Raw genomic sequence first — 24315 nt, forward strand, 5'->3', positions numbered from 1 at the left:
ACAATAGGTCCCAGGCAGTCGTGCTGAATAATTACATCTCAGGGTGGGTGACTATTCCTAGTGGCGTCCCCCAGGGTTCACTGCTCGGACCACTGCTTTTTAACATTTTTATTAACGACATCAGTAAGTGCTTCATACATTCTAAACTATTCTGTTTTGCTGATGACATGAAGATCTTTGGGAAAGTGAATACGACCTATGACTCACTGCTGATTCAATCTGACCTCACGCGACTCGACGAATATTGTTTAAATAATAAATTAGATTTGAATCCATCGAAATGTTCCTTCCTGACATTTTCACGAAAACATAACATAATTCCTACCACATATAAACTCAAAGGCCAATCATTGAATAAGGTCCAATCTATGAGAGATTTGGGAGTGGTACATGATTTTAAACTTCTATTTGATACTCATATTGACGGTATTGTAAGTAGTGCCCTGAAAACGCTAGGCTTTATAATGCGCAGTTCCGTTTATTTTAGTCAGGCTAAAACACTTAAAATCTTGTTTTGCTCACTAGTTCGAAGTAAACTTGAATACGCATCCCAAATCTGGAACCCCTGTTATAATACATACATAGATAGGATAGAACGTGTGCAGAAAAAGTTTCTAAAGTATTTGAGCCATAAACTTAAATGCCCCTCTAATCGAACTGATTACTTAGTTACTTGTAGGAAACAGCATCTGGTACCATTATTCGAACGACGTGAAATTGCTGATGTTATATTCCTCCTTAAAATCATAACTGGTGAAATAGATTGCCCGGAATTGCTCCAGCAGATCTCATTCGTAACCCCTTCTCGGTTAAAAAGACACTTTCCTCCTATCTCATTAAAGCGAACATCATCCAACTACAGACGTAATAGTTTTCTTAACCGTGCGAGCCGTAATTTGAATAAGCTAACGAAAGAGCTTGATATTGATATATTTAATTGCGACATTCCCTCCGTGAGGCGTAAATTGACGGAAATGTGTTTCAATTAGGCACTTTTTATTTATCTCGTAAGTGAGTGCTTTGTATATGTAGTATCTAAGTTATAACATAACACTTTATTTTGTTCTTAGTTTTTCAGTTATTTTTTTTTTCTTTGTTTTTACACTATTTAATTGGTGTCCTGTCACCGGTAGTAGGGTTTGATTATGTAAGCGAATGTTGTTAGTTTTGGTTTGAGTCTTATCTCTTTCATGTGTGCGATGTGTGTGTGTGTGTGTGTGTGATGCGTGTTACTTAAGTATATGTTTTTACTACATATCTATTTGCGAGTTCCTGTAATTGGCTCTATATATCTATTTAAGATTCCATTGTCATTTAGTTAGCTGTTGGATCTCCTTATGTAAATAAATAAATAATCAGCAAGGTAGATATTTTAATACATTTGTATATACAGGGTGATCAATCCAAATGGGTCAGTATGGAGAAGTCAGAAACTATGAGAGATAGCAAAATCTGTTCTTAGGAACCATGGCTTCGATTTTAGATTTAATAATAATGGCATTAAATTTTTTTTTTAAATCTATCATACATAACCGGGATTCGAACATGGTCAATATTCTTGTTGTTTGTTTGTATGGCAACTTTTAAACGATGCGTGATAGGTGGGGGGTGCTCGACCAAATATCATAGAGGGCCCCGAGACAAAACAAAGTACATTAAAAAAAATCAAAATGGCCGACTTTTTTTTTAATTTTTTCAAGTTGGTCCGAGCGCGCTGAGATTCGGCATGCGGCGAGCCTGGGGGCCCAAGATTACAATGTCAAAAAAATATTTTTGGAAAAATACAAAATGGCGGCGGACACGGGCAAAGTAAAATTTTCAAGTAGGTTAAGCGAGCCCGAAGGGCGAGCTTCATGCCGGGAGGCCGAAGGCCGACCCCGGTGGAGGGCCGAAGGCCCGAAGCCTCCACCCCGACGCCCAAAAAGCGACTCCCAATAGGAAAAGTGTTGGGTCGTGTTTAAGCTCCAACTTCCCCCTCTCGTGTGACGCCTCGGGCCTTCGGCCCTACGCCTAGCTCGGCCTTCGGCCTTCGCAAGCCTCGACGCTTCGCCGTGGGGCATTCGGCCTGCCGGCTTCGGTCATCAATACAGTTGATTTGGTAGAACGCTTGGAAGCACCGAATTCACGCAGTTCGGCCTTCGGCCTCGCGTTTTGGTAGTAGGGGTGGAGGCTCAGGGCATTCGGCCTTCCACCGGGGTCGACCTTCGGCCTCCCGGCATGAAGCTCGCCCTTCGGGCTCGCTTAACCTACTTGAAAATTTTACTTTGCCCGTGTCCGCCGCCATTTTGAATTTTTCCAAAAATATTTTTTTGACATTGTAATCTTGGGCCCCCAGGCTCGCCGCATGCCGAATCTCAGCGCGCTCGGACCAACTTGAAAAAATTAAAAAAAAGTCGGCCATTTAGATTTTTTTTAATGTACTTTGTTTTGTCTCGGGGCCCTCTATGATATTTGGTCGAGCACCCCCCACCTATCACGCATCGTTTAAAAGTTGCCATACAAACAAACAACAAGAATATTGACCATGTTCGAATCCCGGTTATGTATGATAGATTTAAAAAAAAATTGAATGCCATTATTATTAAATCTAAAATCGGAGCCATGGTTCCTAAGAACAGATTTCGCTATCTCTTATAGTTTCTGACTTCTCCATACTGACCCATTTAGATTGATCACCCTGTATATCTATTCATCTCACATACAGGTCGATTCACAAAACACACACGCAGATATTTCCATTCACCCATTCATTCCATTCGTGCCAGCTTTCGTAAATCAACCAGCTTTCAAATGTAACGAAACCAACTATACCTGAGGTAGTCATCGAAGGGTCCGTACGGCAGGTACTCTAGCACCATGGCAGTCGGCGAACTCAGAGTGATCCCGTACAGACGCACGATCGAGGTGGATTGCACGCACGCCCATTTGCTTGCCAGCTCGATGAAATCCTACAACGATTATACAGTTTAAAATCCTTAGTTTAACACCCTGCACCACATATAAACGCATAGCAACTGTAAATATGTATTGGATTTTAAAATCGGTGGAAACGACTAATTATATATTATTTTTCGTTGTAGAGCAGCGGTCGACTACACGCGGGCCGCATGCGGCTCGCGAACCTCTCACTTGCGGCCCGCGAGCCCCCTGGCTATTTGTATGTAATATTGTCAAACAACGATGTCTGATAAAGTCACACACATTAAACAAAGTGCGGCCCTCGTCATTAACTACTATGTGGCCCTTCGCTGCTAAAAGGTTGCCGACCGCTGTTGTAGAGGATCGTGAATTCGTGACACGGTTGTGAGTCGACTACCCTTACCTCACCAATCTCAATATCAAGGAATCTTGTAAAAGCATACAAGCTTTCTTGATGGTGTCAGACCATATGGTATCAATCTTCCCTCTGGTACGCTTGCTCTCGTCTAAAGCTCTGGTTTCCGAGAATAGCGGTGCCGTCATATAGCGGCCGTCTTCATACAAAATACTACTCCATCCATATTTATCCGTAATTTTTTGTATGGAGACGGCCGCTATTTAACGGCATCGCTATCCTAGGAAACCAGAACTTTAGTCTAATAGGAAAGTTATTGCGAAGTGAATCCGGTTCTCGCTCGAAAACCGCTTGGGGAATTTAGCAATCTCAATATGTGGCTCCTTACGATCCATGGAATTCTGCGCATCTCTCACGAGCGACGATAATATTTAAAATATATTTTACCTTTAAATAGTCATTAGTCTTCTCCCTCTGTAGCGTTTTGAATGCTACTACTAATTTTTTAGTCTCATCAAGTCTCCACAGCGCTTTGAAAGTCGCCGTTAAACCTTCCGAGCCTAGTTTTTCAGAACCTGAAACAAGTACATTGTTGGTGAGAATTAAGTTATTTAATTTGGTAAGTTCACTGTCGATGAATAGGCCCCGTGCATGAACTATAGGGGGCAGCATAGGAGCCGTAAGATTTTTGGCGTGGGGCGTAAATGTGTCGTTTATGCTTCCGATGTAGCCCACAAGATGGCAGAACCTACTATGCACAAGGAAACTATGCACGAAAACGGTAGATGGCAGCACTTGCTTTGGCACAAGCCACAAGATGGCAAACCCTCCAACACGCATGGTCCCTAACTTTATTAGCTTTATTTAAGTAAAACTAAAACTTCAGCGTAGGATGTAACTCAATCTAGTATTGCTTACAATATGACTCCACAAGACAGGTGTTGCCTAGTGTGGCAGTCATAGGTTAAGAAGAACTTGTAAACTTTTTGACAAATAAAACTGTTTTTTGTATGGTTAAAAAATATTTCTTTTTTAATAGCGTAAGTACTTACCAGTATATAGCAGTATGTCTTTGCTTGGCAAGCAACGGGGGCTCTTGTTATCTTTCAATATCTCCTGTAACTCTGCCTGGTCAATCCTCACGCCCTTCTTTTGTGGTTCACCGCACAATAGCAACTGTGATTTGTCTGAGAAAAACAGGAAAAATTGTTACATAAATATTATAAACTGGAGAGAACATTTGGGATAGGAACAACATTCACCCCCTTATTCATAAACGTTTACTAAATTTAACAAGCCGATAATAATCTTTTGTCCCTTTCCGACGTATTGGTATGATGAAAAGGGACAAACGATTATTATCGGCTCGTCAACTTTAGTAAACGTTTATGAATAGGGGGTAAGTCTTAACACATTCACTGCCAGCGACCCGCTAGGCGGGTTCTCTGTTCGTAGGCGCTTTTCGCTACAAACGGGTTTTCCTGTGTCATCGGCTAGGCTCGTAGCGCGTAGCTCGCGCTGGCACTCAAGGTGTTAATTCTGGTACCCAATTAAGGTAAAATATAATAGGGGGTCATCCATTAATTACGTCACACGTTTAGGGGGATGGAGGGGGTCAAGAAAATGTGACATGTTGTGACATGGGGGAGGGGGAGTCACAAACATTGTGACGTCATTTTAACTTCATCACTATTCATCACCAAAAAATTAATTTATATATTTTTTTTCGCTGTACATTTAAATAATGAGGTTTTGGAAGTAGGTAATTTTCGTTCCTAATTGGTATTGTGTTATAAAATTACTAATATTTGTTTTACCAAAAATATATTTTTATTAAAAAAATAATGCCGAGTTAGTATTGCCGATTTCGGTGAAAACAAAATTGCCTATAATATGACGTCACACCAGGCGGCGTAGCACGGTCGCGTTTTTATCCCTTATCACCATGCCTGTCACGTTCTAACAAGTATGTTAGTGCGAAAGGGACGCGCATAGTGATAGTCGATAAAAATGGAACCGTGCTGCGCCCGCAGGTGGGGATGGATTTGCAAAATGTGACCAAGTGTGACAAGGAGGGGGGGAGGGGTGAAAAAACCTAGAAATTCGTGTGACGTAATTAATGGATGATCCCTAGGTATAAAAAACTAAAGAGAAGACTATAATTTACAGATAATGTTGCAAATTAACAACTGCACAGAAAAGAGTTACCCCCTATATTCATTAAACTTTAGGGGCCTGAATTAGTAAAATTGTGTTTTATCCCTTTTTACAAATACATAAGTCAAAATAACAGATAAAGACAAACGATTCATAGCTGATTCAGGCCAGTAACGTTTACGAATAACGCCATAAGATTATAGAGATATGCCTCCTCCTAAATTCCAAATGCCACTAAAGTGACACGACGATATGTTACTTGACGTCACTTTTAAGTTTAGGTAATTTTAAGTGACCATGTGTAATTTTAAGTGACCTTGTGTAATTTGAAGTAACCATGTGTAATTTTAAGTGACCATGTGTAATTTTAAGTGACCTTGTGTAATTTGAAGTAACCATGTGTAATTTTAAGTGACCATGTGTTATTTGAAGTAATCATGTGTAATTTTAAGTGACCATGCGTAATTTTAAGTGACCATGTGTAATTTTAAGTGTCCACGTGTAATTTTAAGTGACCATGTGTAATTTTACGTGATATGGTAGTGGACGTCATCGTGTTTTAAAATCTTACCATACTCGGAAGGCGGTATGCACTCGTTCAAGAATATCCTGCCGTCGGGGTTCTGGTGGTACACGATTATCTTCTCGATGCTGTGGAACTCGTTTCAAAATCTTACCATACTCCGAGGGCGGTATGCACTCGTTCAAGAATATCCTGCCGTCGGGGTCCTGGTGGTACTCGATTATCTTCTCGATGCTGTGGAACTCGTTTTAAAATCTTACCATACTCCGGGGGCGGTATGCACTCGTTCAAGAATATCCTGCCGTCGGGGTTCTGGTGGTACTCGATTATCTTCTCTATGCTGTGGAACTCGTTTTAAAATCTTACCATACTCCGAGGGCGGTATGCACTCGTTCAAGAATATCCTACCGTCGGGGTTCTGGTGGTACTCGATTATCTTCTCTATGCTGTGGAACTCGTTTTAAAATCTTACCATACTCCGAGGGCGGTATGCACTCGTTCAAGAATATCCTGCCGTCGGGGTTCTGGTGGTACTCTATTATCTTCTCGATGCTGTGGAACTCCTGCTCGTTGAACGTGTAACAGTGGCCGTGGTATTCTATGCGGTACGTTTCTGTCGTGCTGCAAAATAGTTATTTACTATACAAGTGCGGAAAGTAGGAAATTCGCATAAATTAAAACACGACCCAAGGGAGTGTTTTAAATCGACACAAGTTGCCTTGAATTACCTATTCTCACTTGTATCGTACAACGTTGTACAGTTACATATGGCCATTTAAATTTTCGACTTGCACGGAAAGTGCGGGAAAGTAGCACCAAATATGTACTGTAAAAACATGTACATGTGTGATCATTAAAAGGCCTGTGCACACTGGATGCGAGCACGTAGACGTCACGCAAGTGGTGTGTCGTCTCTGATAAGAATCTGTATATTACAATTCGCCCGTGCACGCATGCGGTGTGCACAGGCCTTATGTTATGACCAAATAAATAGATAAGATATAAGGCAAATCAAAATATTCAAAGATAGTTTTTAGAGGCCAATTACCTATGTATTTTTTTTCACCAAGATCGATGGTGGCTCCTTAAACCAATTGTAGAAAAAATAAGAGATGATAATGTTTCTGGTTATCCCTGATTGACTCTTATGTTTATGTCAATTGAACATGAATTGAATAAGTTGACTTATTATTTTTCAAGATTTCAATGACGCTAAGTGAACGATGTGACGATATATTTTTGTAATAAATTTGGAATAGTTACCTATTTTTTGTACAGACGTCTAAATAATATAGGTTGTAATCGTCCTGACATTGTCTTAAAATATAACTGCCGTGTTTCTTAGCTCTCTTCTCCTCTAACTTTCTATACGAAAATGCTCCGCTGAAACAAACAATAGAACACAATATATTTAAATATGTGTGTAGTGTAGAGAGGACAGTAACAAGTATTCCAGCGTCCCTTTCTTAAACTTTTCGACGCCGTGTCAAACATAAAAGCTGTCACTCGGACGCCACGTCACCCAAGTGTCAAAACTGAAATCGAACTTTACCCAAGTAGCACAGATTAGCTGTATAGCAGCCGCATAATGAAGTACGAATACGCTTGAAGCTGGAATATAAAAGCTGCATAAGAGCTGTATAAGCGTCTTTTCAGCTTTTATAACTCTTAAATGGGCACAAATTATGCAGCCTTAAGTTCACATAGCTGCTTAAGAGCATTGTAGCAGCAATTTAATGGAATTATAAGGGGTAACAGGAGTTATAAGAGGTGTATATTGACTGGGTAAGACCCCACCAGTTACCCTTTATTCAGTTAATATGTCACATGTGCGCCCTAATACCGGGAAAGATTGACGTTGGGCTGAATAAAAGATAATTATTAACTTACTTTTACACCTCTGCCTTAAAAAACAGCTATTATTTAGTTTAGTGACGACGAACGCAGAGGTTTAGCGCAACCACACCATAAGTCATTTTGTTAAAGTGTTTAGTTAAATGTTAGTGCATGATCTTTTATATTTAAATGCGAGAAAGATGTTTGGGAATGCAAGTTTATTGACATTATATATATACATTATCTAAGAAAATTTCAGTGCGCCACGAAAATAATCAGGATTTATTTAAATTAATGATATAAATAAGCTATGTGTTATAGTACATTGTAGGAGAGGACGGAAAACCGCTAAAAGATGGACGAGTGAGTTCGAGGGCCGACACGTTAGTGGAGGCCCTCGAATAATACGAGTCCATCTTTAGCGTTTCCGGCCGAGGCATTACATAGTGCTTTTCACGACTACTGCGAGGAAATAAGAAAACATTTACATAACTATAAGTACTAGCCCGCGATTTCTCTGGTAGCAAATTACTAGCCACTGCCTGTACTGTCTCTTGAATTTCGGTAGGCGTCAGCTTAAGAATATCATTTTCTTCACTAGAAGAACTCATTTTTATAGCGAGCGTAGATACGCGTTTCTTATATTTTTTAGTCAAACACAATATACACTATCCAATTCAGTAAGTATTTTCAGATCCCGCCTTTTTTACTTTTTTTACCACTTTTAAGAGGCGTTTTTCTGTTATTTGCTTCAAACCGACTCTAAAATTAGAAGCGTTTTTGCTAAAAAAACCACAAACAGCTACAAAAGTCAAAAACGCCTTAAGCGTGAACTGAATGGATAATTTAAAAAAAAATGAAGTGAATGGTTTTGTCATTTCTTTTTTTTAAACAAGAAATTGGTTCTATAAATAACCTAATTTTATTTTTGAAGGAAAAAGTTGCGCAAAAAAAGACCTTTTATTGTTTTTTTATGTTTTAAATGATACTCATTGCTGTAGCGAACTGTCACCAATGACAGATGATGATAACAATGAAACATTGTAGTAGTGGTGGTTCAGGTGCTACAGCTATTGCCTACTTTCCAGCTTGGTTTTAGACCATCTATTGCTACATTTCCGAACAGTGGCGTGAAAAAACTATTTCAGTGGTTTGGACAGAATTATGAGATAAAAAGTTAATAATACCTTATAGGAAGTACTAAACTAATTATTTAGGTTAAGAACTGATGCACAAAACCTTATTGTGACCCTTAAAAGTTGGAAAAGTAATTTCAATTTTGTAGGTTATATACAATAAAATGGCGGTCAATGTTAAAAAGCAACGTGAACCGTTAAAATTCTAATATGCAGCATACGACTGTTATATATCTGATAAAGATACTTAAGTGAACCACTATAAAGTCCAAGTCGTTCTTTCGATACACTAGTGAACCTCTAAACAGTTATAAGGCATCTTGTGAACGTTTAAACAGCCGCTATTCACACAGTTTCAATGGTAGTATAATAGGCTGCTTAGCGGTAAACATGTTCAGCGCTAAGCCGTATTATGCGCCACATGTGTTCGATTATAGGTCTATTGGTTTAATAATAGTTCACTCGTTCTCCCTTATAATAAGTCAGCGAAATAAAAGCTGCTTTACCGGTAAACATGTTCAGTGATAAGCAGTATTATGCACCCCATGTGTTCCATTATACGTCTATTGGCTTCATAATAGTTCATTCGTGCTTCCTCAAAAGTCAGAATAATAAAAGCTGCTTAGCGGTAAAACATGTTCAGCTATAAGCTGTATTATGCGCCACATGTGTTTCATTTATGCGTCTATTGGCTTCATATTAGTTCACTCGTGCTCCCTTAAAAGTCAGCGTAATAAAAGCTGCTTATCGGTAAATATGATCAGCGATAAGCTGTATTATGCGCCACAGGTGTTCCATTATGCGTCTATTGGCTTCATATTAGTTCACTCGTAGTCTAAGTCAGCTGGCCCCGATGATCTACCTGCCCAGTTCTTGATAAATTGTGCTGATAGCTTGGCGGTTCCCATTTCCTTGTTATTTAAGCGCTCACTCGCAGAGGGTATTGTCCCGCCATTGTGGAAGTCGGCCTTCATCACACCAGTACATAAAAAAGGACCTAAAACTGACATCAAAAATTATAGACCTATTTCCAAATTATGTATACTATCGAAAGTTTTAGAAAAAATTGTATATAACCAAGTCTATTCTTCCTTGAAAAGTTCTTTTAGCCCGAACCAACATGGCTTTTTGCAGCGCAGATCGACAGTATCCAACCTTGTCCTTCTCAATGAGTATGTTACTGGTGCGATGGATAATGGCACCCAGGTTGATGTCATTTACACGGATTACAGCAAGGCTTTTGATCGTATTGACCATGCTATCCTGATATCCAAGTTGTATGACATCGGAATCTGTGGCGACTTACTGAGATGGTTCTCTTCTTATATCGACAATAGGTCCCAGGCAGTTGTGCTGAATAATTACATCTCAGGGTGGGTGACTATTCCTAGTGGCGTCCCCCAGGGTTCACTGCTCGGACCACTGCTTTTTAACATTTTTATTAACGACATCAGTAAGTGCTTCATACATTCTAAACTACTCTGTTTTGCTGATGACATGAAGATCTTTGGGAAAGTGAATACGATCTATGACTCACTGCTGATTCAATCTGACCTCACGCGACTCGACGAATATTGTTTAAATAATAAATTAGATTTGAATCCATCGAAATGCTCCTTCCTGACATTTTCGCGTAAACATAACATAATTCCTACCACATATAAACTCAAAGGCCAATTATTGAATAAGGTCCAATCTATGAGAGATTTGGGGGTGGTACATGATTTTAAACTTCTATTTGATACTCATATTGACGGTATTGTAAGTAGTGCCCTGAAAACGCTAGGCTTTATAATGCGCAGTTCCATTTATTTTACTCAGGCTAAAACACTTAAAATCTTGTTTTGCTCTCTAGTTCGAAGTAAACTTGAATACGCATCCCAAATCTGGAACCCCTGCTATAATACGTACATAGATAGGATAGAACGTGTGCAGAAAAAGTTTCTAAAGTATTTGAGCCATAAACTTAAGTGCCCCTCTAATCGAACTGATTACTTAGTTACTTGTAGGAAACAGCATCTGGTACCATTATTCGAACGACGTGAAATTGCTGATGTTATATTCCTCCTTAAAATCATAACTGGTGAAATAGATTGCCCGGAATTGCTCCAGCAGATCTCATTCGTAACCCCTTCTCGGTTAAAAAGACACTTTCCTCCTATCTCATTAAAGCGAACATCATCCAACTACAGACGTAATAGTTTTCTTAACCGTGCGAGCCGTAATTTGAATAAGCTAACGAAAGAGCTTGACATTGATATATTTAATTGCGACATTCCCTCCGTGAGGCGTAAATTGACGGAAATGTGTTTCAATTAGGCACTTTTTATTTATCTCGTAAGTGAGTGCTTTGTATATGTAGTATCTAAGTTATAACATAACACTTCATTTTGTTCTTAGTTTTTCAGTTTTTTTTTTTCTTTGTTTTTACACTATTTAATTGGTGTCCTGTCACCTACTAGGCTTTGATTATGTAAGCGAATGTTGTTAGTTTTGGTTTGAGTCTTATCTCTTTCATGTGTGCGATGTGTGTGTGTGTGTGTGTGTGTGTGTGTGTGATGCGTGTTACTTAAGTATATGTTTTTACTACATATCTATTTGCGAGTTCCTGTAATTGGCTCTATATATCTATTTATGATTCCATTGTCATTTAGTTAGCTGTTGGATCTCCTTATGTAAATAAATAAATAAATAAATAAATAAATAAAAGCTGCTTAGCGGTAAACACGTTCAGCGATAAGCTGTATTATGCGCCACAGGTGTTCCATTATGCGTCTATTGGCTTCATATTAGTTCACTCGTGGTCCCTTAAAAGTCAGCGTAATAAAAGCTGCTTAGCGGTAAACATGTTCAGCGACAAGCTGTATTATGTGCCACATGTGTTTCATTATACGTCTATTAGCTTCATAATAGTTCACTTGTGCTCCCTTAATAAGTCAACGTAATAAAAGTCCACAATTACCTCCTTATACAGCACATGGCGTAATTTTATCCACTTAACAGACCTTATAACGGTTAAAGCATTTGGTAACCCTTAAAGCTGTATAGGGTCGTAGCAAATATACCTTTATATCACTCTTTGCGTATAAATGGTAGTTTTCAGAGCCGTAAGGCAGCTTTTAATCAGCCCTAAGCTATATAAATATCACTGAGATCTATTATACAGCTGTAGGACCACGAGTGTGCTCTTATAAGTGTCTTAATACGCACAGAGCGTTAGATAGAACTAAAAGTGAGTAGTTATAGAGCTATCTGTGCTACTTGGGTATGCATATGCACGTAGGTCTATGTTGCTCTGTGGTCTGTGACCGATTAAACGGTCTTTGGCGTTGAACCTGCGGTGCGTCCAAAAGGTTAATACATGCAGGGATTCAGGTTCTAATGTGTCTCTAGAGATCACGCATAAAAAATATAAACAAATTGGATTTTATTCTTGTGTGAATGATCCACATACGCCAATCATCATTAAAATTTTTAATAACAATTCTATAGTGATATCGGGAATACCAATTTAACTATGAATTAGGTTAATGTAAGTAGAATCATAAAATAATATTAATACTCACCCAACAGGGCCGTGGCATTTGATCCTTTGTAATTCTTTCAGAGACGGAGTCTCGTCGTCTTTGGATAAATTGAAAATCCATTTCACCATCAACCTGTAATTTTATGATAAAATCTATAAAACCAGTTTAAAATTAAGGCTGCAGTGGACAGTTTCATGGGTATCCGCTTGCTATTTAATTTTAGTAAATATTTCGAAATTTAGTTTTAGTAAGTAAATATTTCGTAATTTAGTTTCAGTAAGTTTTCTTTTTTTTCCAATCGGTGCTGAAAACGACATTCATAGCATAGCTTTAATTTCAGTCACTGCGACGATTGTGTTACTCATACAACTCACCTGTAGTAACCATCACAAACAGAGATGAACGATGACAACTGCTCTTCAGACTTAAATTTGAAAAATAATGGAGTTCCTCTTCTAGAAACTTCTAACCAAAGGTCGCCGTTTCGCGTTAAATAAATTAATTCTTCTATCGTGCACATGTGAAACCACTGAAATAAAAAGTAAGATATTAAGAAAGAAATAAAACGGCAATAACTTTCGGTTCCCACTGACCACAAGCCTCCTCCAATGGACGAGAAAGTATGTTACGATATCATAAAGCATTAATACTAGACGACTAAATAGGTCGGCGTACATCATTGTTAGGCTTGGAGGATATAACCAAACGGAGACGCCTTGTCTGTAATTTTTTGTACAAAACAGTGTGTCGATTTTTTCGGGGGAGGGGCACGTCAAATGTATACGTAATGGAATGGTATACGCTCGCATAAAATAGCCATGTCAGATAAACGTCAATCCATACAATGTGTATGACCATTGGCCCCTTATTTTCGACAGAGGGGAACGCCTGTTAATGGCTGCTCCATTTGGTTATATTCTCCAAGTTGTTAGGTACCTATTTAATGCGAATTTTCACCATGTCGTTGCCGTCCCGGGACCATCGGCTTCATAGGCAGGGTCACTACCCACTAGGCCAGACCAGACCGGTCGTCATACAGGGTAAGCTCACCTTTCTAGAGCCTGACGCCCGGCTCGTGGTGGTGGAAGGGGGTGACAACTATGCGCACGGGCACCGTGTCGTTGCCGTTCTGGGACCATCGGCTTCATAGGCAGGGTCACTACCCACTAGGCCAGACCAGACCGGTCATCATACAGGGTAAGCTCACCTTTCTAGTGACCGTGTTGTAGAGCCTGACGCCCGGCTCGTGGGGGTGGAAGGGGGTGACAACTATGCGCACGGGCACCGTGTCGTTGCCGTTCTGAGACCATCAGCTTCATAGGCAGGGTCACTACCCACTAGGCCAGACCAGACCGGTCGTCATACAGGGTAAGCTCACCTTTCTAGTGACCGTGTTGTAGAGCCTGACGCCCGGCTCGTGGGGGTGGAAGGGGGTGACAACTATGCGCACGGGCACCGTGTCGTTGCCGTTCTGGGACCATCGGCTTCATAGGCAGGGTCACTACCCACTAGGCCAGACCAGACCGGTCGTCATACAGGGTAAGCTCACCTTTCTAGTGACCGTGTTGTAGAGCCTGACGCCCGGCTCGTGGGGGTGGAAGGGGGTGACAACTATGCGCACGGGCACCGTGTCGTTGCCGTTCTGGGACCATCGGCTTCATAGGCAGGGTCACTACCCACTAGGCCAGGCCAGACCGGTCGTCATACAGGGTAAGCTCACCTTTCTAGTGACCGTTTGTAGAGCCTGACGCCCGGCTCGTGGGGGTGGAAGGGGGTGACAACTATGCGCACGGGCAACGTGTCGTTGCCGTTCTGGGACCATCAGCTTCATAGGCAGGGTCACTACCCACTAGGCCAGACCAGACCGGTCGTCATACGGAATAAGCTCACCTTTCTAGTGACCGTGTTGTAGAGCCTGATGCCCGGCTCGTGGGGGTGGAAGGGGGTGACGACTATGCGCACCGGCACCGTGTCGTTGCCGTTCCGCCAGAGCACGCTGTCGAACTCCTCCGCCAGGTAGTTCGGCGCCAGCCCGTACAAATGTTGGAGGTACAATTTCTTCACGCGACTGAAAACGACATGGTATACTTTAACGACTATACAATAACTAGGTAGGATGATACTGAACACCATCAAGAAGAGACGGGGATAAATAATTGGACATTTGTTACGACACGACAACTTCTTTAAAACCATCATAAGGCAATATGAAAGGAAAGAGAGGCAGTGGCAGACCAAGACGTAGCTGTGTAGACCAAATAAAAGAAAAAGCTGGTGTCGTGTCGTATCAAGAGGTCAAGGATATGGCATACGAGTGGCTCTTAAATCAATTTAAGAGGATACCTATTAAATTGGAGAAGGAGACACTTTAACAAAGAGAATAAAACTGGCGTTACAGTTCTTTAAAGTTACGCGATTACAAACATTTTAAGGTAAGGATTAATGTGGTTGATAAAAACAAGATACAGGGTATCACTCAATAGTCTTAATTTAGCCTATGCTTGCTATATAATATATAATGCATGTGTTATAAATAAATACCTTTACTAGGCGCGAAAGCAAAAAGCTTGCTTAGTCTGTGTCAGATTATCCTTCTTTCCTCCTTCTTTATCTTTACATTGTATCCTTTTATGTATAAGTTCGTATTTTTATGTCATTTGTGCATAATTCTATATATTATAGATTCTATAATAGACAACTACATATTCGCAACAACTATACGCAGTTCAGAGTTTTGACTTATTCTGTTTCGCGTAAGCCCTAAAGCCAAGAGGTCGCTAACCTTTGTATCTTACATAGCTGCCAGCGAGTGTAATATAACTCTGGGCCACTTACGGCGCACTTAGCCTCGCGATTGATCGGACGTAGGAGGACAATAAACAATCATTGTCGGCAGTTCACTTGGAGTTCACTCGAGATTTACATACATACGTAGACAACTATACAAGAAGAGGGTACCTAATGTAATGTACCTATATTATTAAGCAGACAGTACAATGTATTTGAAACACCTTTTTCATTTAACTGTAATTAGCATTTTTTTTATTACTATATTTTAGTATTACTTCCAGTACGTCTTAATATTTTGGTAAAAATATGGTTCTGACAAAAATGATAATAGAAAATATGGGTCCCACGAGGAATCCTGGGAACTCCTTAAATCTTACAATTATTATTATAAGCATACCTACTTATAGCGATTTTTCCATTTTCTTTGTATAAAATTTTGAAGATAAGATAGTATTAGAACGCATTCAAACTTAACTGTGTAAAAATTGAATGCGAGGGAAATATTTTTTACGACAATTTTGTTTTGTACTGAATGTACTGATTGATGAATATGGCGCAATAGTACATTGTGCAACATGGGGCGTAAGTTGAATTGCAAACGAGAGTAAGTTAAATCGCGACGGCTTGCCGGAGCGATTTATAGACTCGAGTTTGCAATATTATTACGCCCCGAGTTACACACAATGTTTTTCATCACACTTGCGATACAAAAATTAAGTATAAAGACAAAAAACTGTTAATTATGGCACTAGAAACTTCATAACTCCCTAGGGAGAACGCTTTTTCTATAACTCCCGCTAAACCTGCGTGCAATTCCACATTTACTGAGCGAGTGTGATGAAATAGTATCAAAACCAAAGATGAAACAACCGAGGTTTGTCTAAAAATCCAGGGCAAATTTTCCTCTTAACCTTATTAATAGGTAGAACGGGCGAACACATCCGCCATACAAAGTACAATGATAATAAAATTACGATCGTAAGTAATTGAAGATTGTTATTATTTATTGTATACGCCTGACTTGCGGTTCAAATGATGTTGATCTATAAACTTGGTGTTTTACATTCGTATTCGATTTCATGACGACTTCCCTACGAGTTCTTAATATATTTTTACATGTGCTCAATGTTAGATAAAATGGATTGATATATAAGGACATAATTTTAAATATTCAATACTGCTTTAATTGGTATTGTCGGCGTTATTTTTTTGCTTTCTATGTTAAACGAATAAAACCTTCCCAATGAAACTATTCTCTCATTTCTGAGGGTTCTGATGATCATGACCTTGCTGGTGATATACATACCTATTCGTACTTTTGCAATGTTACATTTGATCTTCATAACTCTCATAAGAAATTAACCGATAAGCGTAATTAATAAAATGGATGCGGGTTCAGTTCACCCTTAAGTAAGTACTTATTTTTGCAGACATGTAAACTTAGTCAACTACATACCTACTAAGTAACTTCCACATAGGCCTGAAATTTCTTAAGTGATTTGAGTTATGAGTGTTATGACTTACTTTGCACTATTTCCAACGGAGACTAGGTTGGGCAGGTAGTCGTGTGCGTATTTCTTCGGGTACGGCCCATGCTTGGTCACTATTACTTTTGGTATAAATTTCTTGTAATTCTTTACCACTTCTTTCGGCGTCATATTCTTCTCTACAACTGCCCGTGTCCTGTAATGAAAAAAAAGCATGTGATTAATAATTGTCCAATATCTTATCTTTGTGTACCAGGAAGGATATATATGTCCATGCAGGAAGGTAGATTTTGACAGTGCATTCGTAAGGGGGTCATAGCAACACAATTAACTGACGTTTGGGAAACCTTGTCTCGTTGCAATAAAGTTTACAAATGGCCAAATCGACAGAGGGGAACGCCTGTTAATGGCTACTCCGTTGGTTATATTCTCTAAGACGCAGACTAATAATTTCAAACTGAGGCAGCATAAATCATAAATGTATTTATAAACTTTTGGGTGGTATGAAATATGTACTTGCATTACATAAACTTCCTTTACAGCGACTAAGTAACAAAAGGTTCCTCTATAAGTCTATAATAACAACTGAAATGTTTAGCACATTTGGTGCTACATAGTAAGTTTAAGTTTTAAACTTAAACACATTTAATATATGTACCTACATTAATATGCGTAGTTTTAATTTTGTAATATTATAGTTTAATTTAGTTTATATTAAATTTTATTGTAATAAAATACATAAATATTACATAAATGTTATTGAAATAAATTATAGATATACATATTTGTACATTAATTAATTAGGTCGGCAGTTACAGTTAGGCACAGAAAGGGTCGGTCTGTGCAGTTAGGTATTAGCGCTACTTCTTCTTCCTGGCGTTATCCCGGCATTTTGCCGCGGCTCATGGGAGCCTGGGGTCCGCTTGACAACTAATCCCATGATTTTACGTAGGCACTAGTTTTTACGAAAGCGACTGCCGTCTGACCTTCCAACCCAGAGGGGAAACTAGGCCTTTTTGGGATTAGTCCGGTTTCCTCACGATGTTTTCCTTCACCGGAAAGCGACTGGCAAATATCAAATGATATTTCGTACATAAGTTCCGAAAAACTCATTGGTACGAGCCGGGGTTTGAACCCGCGACCTCCGGATTGAAAGTCGCACGCTCTTACCGCTAGGCCACCAGCGCTTAGGTATTAGCGCTACTATCGCACTGTAATCCATCTACCTATAATCTTTTTTAACAGAAGCCTAGATAATTAGTTGGATTTGTCTTAATGATTCCGACTATACTTATATAATTAACAATTACGTTTGTATGTATGTATCTTAGGTACAGGGGTTAATTAATTTTTAGTTTAGGTTTAACTTAAAGATTTAGTTATTATGTCATTTAATATTTTACTGTTTGTATAAATAAAGCCTGTTTTAATACCTAGGTATATAAAATTATTAGTTTTACAAAACTCTGATTTCTTGCCGTTTTTTTTTATTTGGGTATTAGGTACTTATATAGAAAAGAGATATAAAACACATGATGCTATGAAAATACATTGATATATAAATCGTAATCAGGGTCATCAATATTTTCTCTTAAGTTCGCCGAAAACGATTATGTAAATGACATTTATCATTTGCGATAACTTACGACCGTGAATAAACAATAATTAATTCAAATATGCTATTTATATGCCGCAAGCGACAGACCGCCACCAATAAATTCTCAACATAGTAAACCTACCAGTTATTGGTTTTGAATGTTTGGAACAAAGAAAATATTTCGTGTTGATTGTGTTTTGTACTTTTAGTCAATCAATTAGCCATGAAAACGAATACCAGAGGAGATAGATGTTACTTGAATGTTTAATATGTTTATACCTAGCTAGTCTTATGTTAACAATTGGACTTAAGCTGTCAAATACTAGGGCGTTTACCTTGCATGTCAATAAAATTTAGGTGTATTAAATATATTAAAAACGGGTCAGTTTTGTTATTAAAATTTAGGTGTGTACATATATTATACACACCTGTCCATAGCACGACGTAGGAAACAAAAAATTGACTCCGCAGTGGATTCGTATTACAGAAAATGTACTGGCCAAATCGGTACTCAGTAAGCTTCAGCTGAATGTGTTTCGTACCTAAAGGTTCTAACAGAAAGACGAAAACTTTTTTGTTTTAATTGATTTTCTCTCTTCTATGGTAAAGTCGCCATCAATATCTAAAGATGCACTTTAACGTCTAGAGAATTTGTTAAGATATATGTGAACACCTTGACCGCTTCGATAGGTATATCAGATGGCGACTGTACTAGGTTAGTAAACATTCAGCTGTAGGTATCTGATCTGTCTGACCTATAAAATACCCTTAGTAACTACAATAGATAAGTGGGTACTAAATTAATGTTCGAAATGTCCTCTGTGTTTTCTCTAATCTTGTTTTTTACGATTCCTTTTAACCAATATAATTTTATACCTACAACTGCATACATCATTGTATTAATCCCGTAGTAAACGTAGGCGTTAATAACACCAGAATTCCGGACACTCCACGATCGTCTTTCTTTTCAGTTTTCAGCTGATATTATACCTACAGTTTAACTGAATACATCCTAAACAAATAACCAGCGAACAATGAAAATTGGCCTGTAATGTGTGTAATTAAGGCCCCATTGTTTCCTCGTTGCAGCAATTACGTTTTATGGTCCATTATATCGGTGTCTGTCACTAAACAGGATACGATGCGCCTTGGATATTCTCTGACCGTTTCACCTATAACTTAAGTACTTATACCTATACCGCAATATACTTCAAGTTATGTTGCTTGGCAATTTTTGATCTTCAGCAATACACAATTATTTCAGATTCCCCAGAAAGCAATTTTGCAGTTATGTAAATTGTACCTCTGAAAAGCATTTTCTTTCTTGTAGACTTTGTGACGTAATTCGGCGACTCGCGAATAACTACTCGTGATATGTAATAATGAATAAAGCTTATACAAGTAATATTTCTTACTTGGCGAAGAGGATGAGTTGTTAAATTGCCTAGCCTGGTTATTTTATTTTTGTACTTTTATTTAATCATAGTAAAATATCAAAATACAAAACTATTTCTTTTGAAACTCAGAGAGACTAAGGATGAAATCGAGTTTTAGGTTTGCCTCCCCGCTAAAGCCTAATAAAACTCTAATTAAACCAAGGTAACTGTACATTCATAACACTTGCACAGTCTGGGCTATCAAAATCGCTGCAGATTTACCTTGGTCTAGCTCTATTGGAAATCGTAATCAAAATCAAATAATTCCAAATGGTAAAAGACAATACATTGGAACGTTTTGGAATAAAATCGTGATAAGAATCGTAGCAAATTACAGGTGTCTACCAGAAACTAATCCACTAATAATGTAACTGGAGAAATTAACATATTCTCGTAAATAAATTAAGTAATTGCCAGCTTTGCGTTGCGGAACGTTGCCTATTAACTAATTGTATCAAATGAGACGTGATTAACAATGTCTAGGCTTTAGAAACAATTTTACGTTTTATTATTTACGTAAACGGGAATTAATCGTGTATAATTATTAATTAAGCTTTTTAAATATCGCCGACGTCTTTCTCCGGCAACGAAGACAATGTCGCCACCGAAACGTCGGAGGTAATTTTAAAGCTTAGACACGATTAAGTCCCGGTTACATAAATTATAATGTTTTAAAATCGTGAAAGTTGAAATCAAATTTTGATGATGTAATAGTTAGTAGGTATGTTTAAAAAGGTACCTACTCTATCACACAAAGTGAGTAAAGGTTCATCCGGAGTGATGATTTCCATTAAAATTGGTCCCACCGAATGAATGAAATGAGAGGTTGAAATGGTATAGTATCTCTATCCTCTAGCGGCCCACCATACAAGGAAAATTGGCAATCGAATTTGAATCAACGGTATTAGAAAATAGAGTTGAATTTGTTTTGTTTTAAAATCGAACGAAACGAAATAAAATAAACTCTATTCCATTTCATTAAGGTTTAAATTTCATTAGAGGTAATTTGTACTAGTATTAGAACATTGAACCCCAAGAGGCTATACGAAATAAGAACGAAATTTGCATTTTCGTACTGCATATGTAAAGGAATTCACGTTTAACCGACTGCGACCGAAATATCTAGAATGACTTTTACGTAGGATGTTGTTTTATAATTATTAATTTAAAGTAGGTGTAATAAAATAGGTACACTAACTAGTTTTTTACAATTCATAACGGTAATAAACCTCCACACCTGAACTCACGCTGTGTTATGCTGGCACGTCACATGCAATAAAATGTGGTATGTTAACAGATGAAGACTAGGAACTGGGAACATAATTATATCAGAGTTCATCTGTGCTACGTCTAACAAAGCAGATGTACCTCTCACGTTTACTTGAATTTCTTTATCCAATGTGTATTTTGTCTCACATTTTGCTTAATGAAAGAGTAAGACGCAATGACATTAGACCGAGATATTGGAAAGATGGAATACCACCCTTAAGCAGAAACGTCAGCACACCCACCACCTGAGAGAGTGAATTTTTTCACTTTTAAGAGCAAAACATGTTGTCTATCAATTTGTTTCTGAATAGGTTTGATCTGAGTTAAACTAATTTCTAAAAACCATACTGGCTTCAAAATGTATGCTGCTTGGACTAGAAAATGTATCAAAGAAACAGACTTATCCCCTTATTCATAAAACTTCACAGGCCTGATTTAGTTAAATTATGTTTTCTCCCTTTCTTACAAATGTATAGTTCAAAATGACAGATAAAGACAAACGATTATAAGCTAATTGATGTTTATAGCGGGGAATAAAGGGGTTAGAATCTACATGCAAGAAAAACCTGCATGCCTACAAAGACTAAATTTAAGCCACTGTCAGGTCAGTGTCTGTCAGTCAATCAGTAGTTTGCTTAGAGTTCTAGATCAGGATTAGGATTTCTGAAGATAGGTTATGAACCCCTGCCTATACAATATTCGCCACAAAATCTACATTATGACATGTCATGATCAATAAAATAGTGATTTACATATTTATATTTAAAAAAACTTGGCTATGAAATCTTTATACCCAGATCAGAAGGTTACACTATAAAATGTTTCTCAATAAAAATAATGTAAATATTTAACTCAGAATGCTGTTTTTATAACAACAATTTCAAATTCATAAGTATAATATCATAGCATGTTAAGAGGTAATAATTTGAAAAATATTATATTCAGTTGATGACATGTTACTTTGCTTTATTATTTTTTATGACATGTGTAAACACATTAAGTCTTTAATCTGAGTCTGACATCATAATATATAATGTTTTAACATGCACCATTTCATACTGTATGAGAATGTTGGAATGTTATACAAATAAGTGTAACATGAATTTTGCTACTTGAATACAGAAATTTTAACTGATATAACCATAAGACAAATTCAACTACATCACCGTTTTTGAATTTGAGTAAAGTTGCACTGTCATATGGCAAAGAAGTTCATAAGCTATGCATGTAAAATGTATTTATATCACAATTGCCAGAATAAGGGATAACTTTCTCTATTAGAATAGCAAACCTTTTAATTTTAATAATCTAATAAAGTATAATATTAATCAAGCAAACTAACTAACTATTTTGGCTCAGCGATCCAAAGAGAATCTTGGCCTCCGAAACGAGAGCGTGCCACCTGTCCCGATCCTGCGCAACTTCCTGCCAGTTACTGACGCAAAGCAAAACCAAAATCAAGCAAAACCTATACTTATTATTAATATTAAAAATCATTATAACAAGGGAGGCCTTTGTCCAGCAGTGGGACACAACAGGCTAACATATAAAAATAAATAAAGAGAAAATAATAATATAACAATTATAACTTGCTTGTGTTTGAACCTTGATTAATCAAAGCAACCAACAATGACCAATTAAGAATAACCCAAGTATGATAAGAATTGCTAGGAATTTTGCAATCAGTGAAGACTTATATATGCTGTCTTTAACTCAACATAAACAAGATCAAATTAATTGTTAAGTATTTATTTATTGCAGTCCAAGAAACCTTATTTTCATTTATCATGTTCTTGAAGACCCTTAAAATGCTTTACACCAGTTTTTAGGAAAATCTAATGGATATAAATGGGAAAGGCCTTTGTCCAGCATTAGGACACTATAACAGGCTATTGAAAAAATAGATATAAATTAGAATTTGGCAAATTTGCTTATAGACAAACTATTTCCATTGGACACCCTTTTGAAAACGCAAAACATGTTATTCTATAATTTTTGTTTTTTTAAATCACAGTATTATTGAAAGTCTCCAAAAATATCAGTCCAATATCATGCAAATGGCTATATTTTTAATATAAAATTTTATATTACTACAATTATGATTTCTGATACTACATTAGAACACCGGAGAACTCCTTTTACACAGTTATGGATGTGTTAATTAGTAGGCAACCTTTAACAAACTCACTGTAGAAACAATACATTTGCAAGTTGCTATACAAATTCCATAAATGTATAGCTTCTTACTCTATACTGTACATAGTTAAAGAAATGACTTACATGTCAGTAATACCCAGGCCCAGAAGGTCCGGCTTGTGCTCCGGATACTTGACTTCAGGTATCTTGTTTTCATAAACATCATTCCTTGCTTGTTGAAAATAGTAGTCATATGTAGTTTCATCCAATGTAATTAGAAGTCCTATTCTTGGCACCTATAACAAGTATTAATAACCATATTTAGAGAAACTCAAAATATTGTAATCAATTGCAGTAGGAATTTGCATATAAAATTAGCATAACAAAATCTAATACCCTGATATCACATATATTTAATGATAATGACAAAAATGAGGAAATAATTACATGGTGAGATGGTACAGACCTTGAAACGAATCCTTAGTTCATAATCTCTTGTGCTTGATAAAACGCGGGTGTTATCTTTGAGAAAGTAATTTCTTCCTCTCACTCTTAACGCAAATAAAGTACGGGTTAGTGGTGGTATTTTGTACTGTTTACATAATAATATGCACAACTCCTCGGCGGTAAATGTGTTCGAACATGGTATTATGTTAGGTTTGGGATCAATCACTACCGACACTTTAACTGTCTCGCCTCCTTCCATCGTTTATAAATGCACAAACAACATAAAAAACAAGGGGACGCCAACAGCTTTACACCACACCGATTAAATTCGAGTAACTAGGGGTTCATTTAGCCCCGATGATAACTCGTTCATTTTGCAATTGATAACTACACCAAATGTGTGCACATACGGGATCTTCAATAATTAATGTTTATTTTTATATCAAACTAAGGTCACCGTCACCACTACGCTGTATTTTTTTTATTTTCGGTTGACAGTTGTGATTATATGCTCAGTGGTTGTCAATATCAATAGTGCATAGTGCTGTACCAATGCTGAAAACCGGCATTGGAAAATATTTATGACAAATTTATACTATCTAAAATATTAAAAAATGATTTAATTGACATATTTTTTCTATATATTGTGTGTAATATTATGATCTATCTTTTATGATTAATTATAATTCACAATATGTAT

The 24315-nt window shown here is 37.6% G+C and overlaps 2 protein-coding genes across 2 annotated transcripts in view; one reads left to right on the forward strand and one right to left on the reverse strand.

Annotated features, from left to right (window-relative positions):
* The window catches only part of LOC134671952 (tyrosine-protein kinase hopscotch), a 59431-nt gene extending 35554 nt beyond the window's left edge, over positions 1–23877 (reverse strand). The window contains exons 1-11 of the mRNA XM_063529835.1: positions 23635–23877; positions 23313–23464; positions 16768–16926; positions 14344–14521; positions 12828–12982; positions 12493–12585; positions 7218–7337; positions 6427–6575; positions 4327–4461; positions 3722–3849; positions 2812–2948 (exon numbers count right to left, since the gene is read on the reverse strand). Coding sequence (XP_063385905.1) covers positions 2812–2948; positions 3722–3849; positions 4327–4461; positions 6427–6575; positions 7218–7337; positions 12493–12585; positions 12828–12982; positions 14344–14521; positions 16768–16926; positions 23313–23464; positions 23635–23874 — 1646 coding nt within the window. The 5' untranslated portion in view covers positions 23875–23877. The remainder of the gene's footprint in view (positions 1–2811; positions 2949–3721; positions 3850–4326; positions 4462–6426; positions 6576–7217; positions 7338–12492; positions 12586–12827; positions 12983–14343; positions 14522–16767; positions 16927–23312; positions 23465–23634) is intronic.
* Positions 10151–24315, forward strand: part of LOC134671946 (microtubule-associated protein RP/EB family member 1) — a 186975-nt gene continuing 172810 nt past the window's right edge. The window contains exon 1 of the mRNA XM_063529824.1: positions 10151–10162. The gene's annotated coding sequence lies outside the window, so the exon portion shown is untranslated. The remainder of the gene's footprint in view (positions 10163–24315) is intronic.

This window comes from Cydia fagiglandana, chromosome 16 (genome assembly GCF_963556715.1).
Source record: "Cydia fagiglandana chromosome 16, ilCydFagi1.1, whole genome shotgun sequence".
Taxonomy (NCBI): Eukaryota; Metazoa; Arthropoda; class Insecta; order Lepidoptera; family Tortricidae; genus Cydia; species Cydia fagiglandana.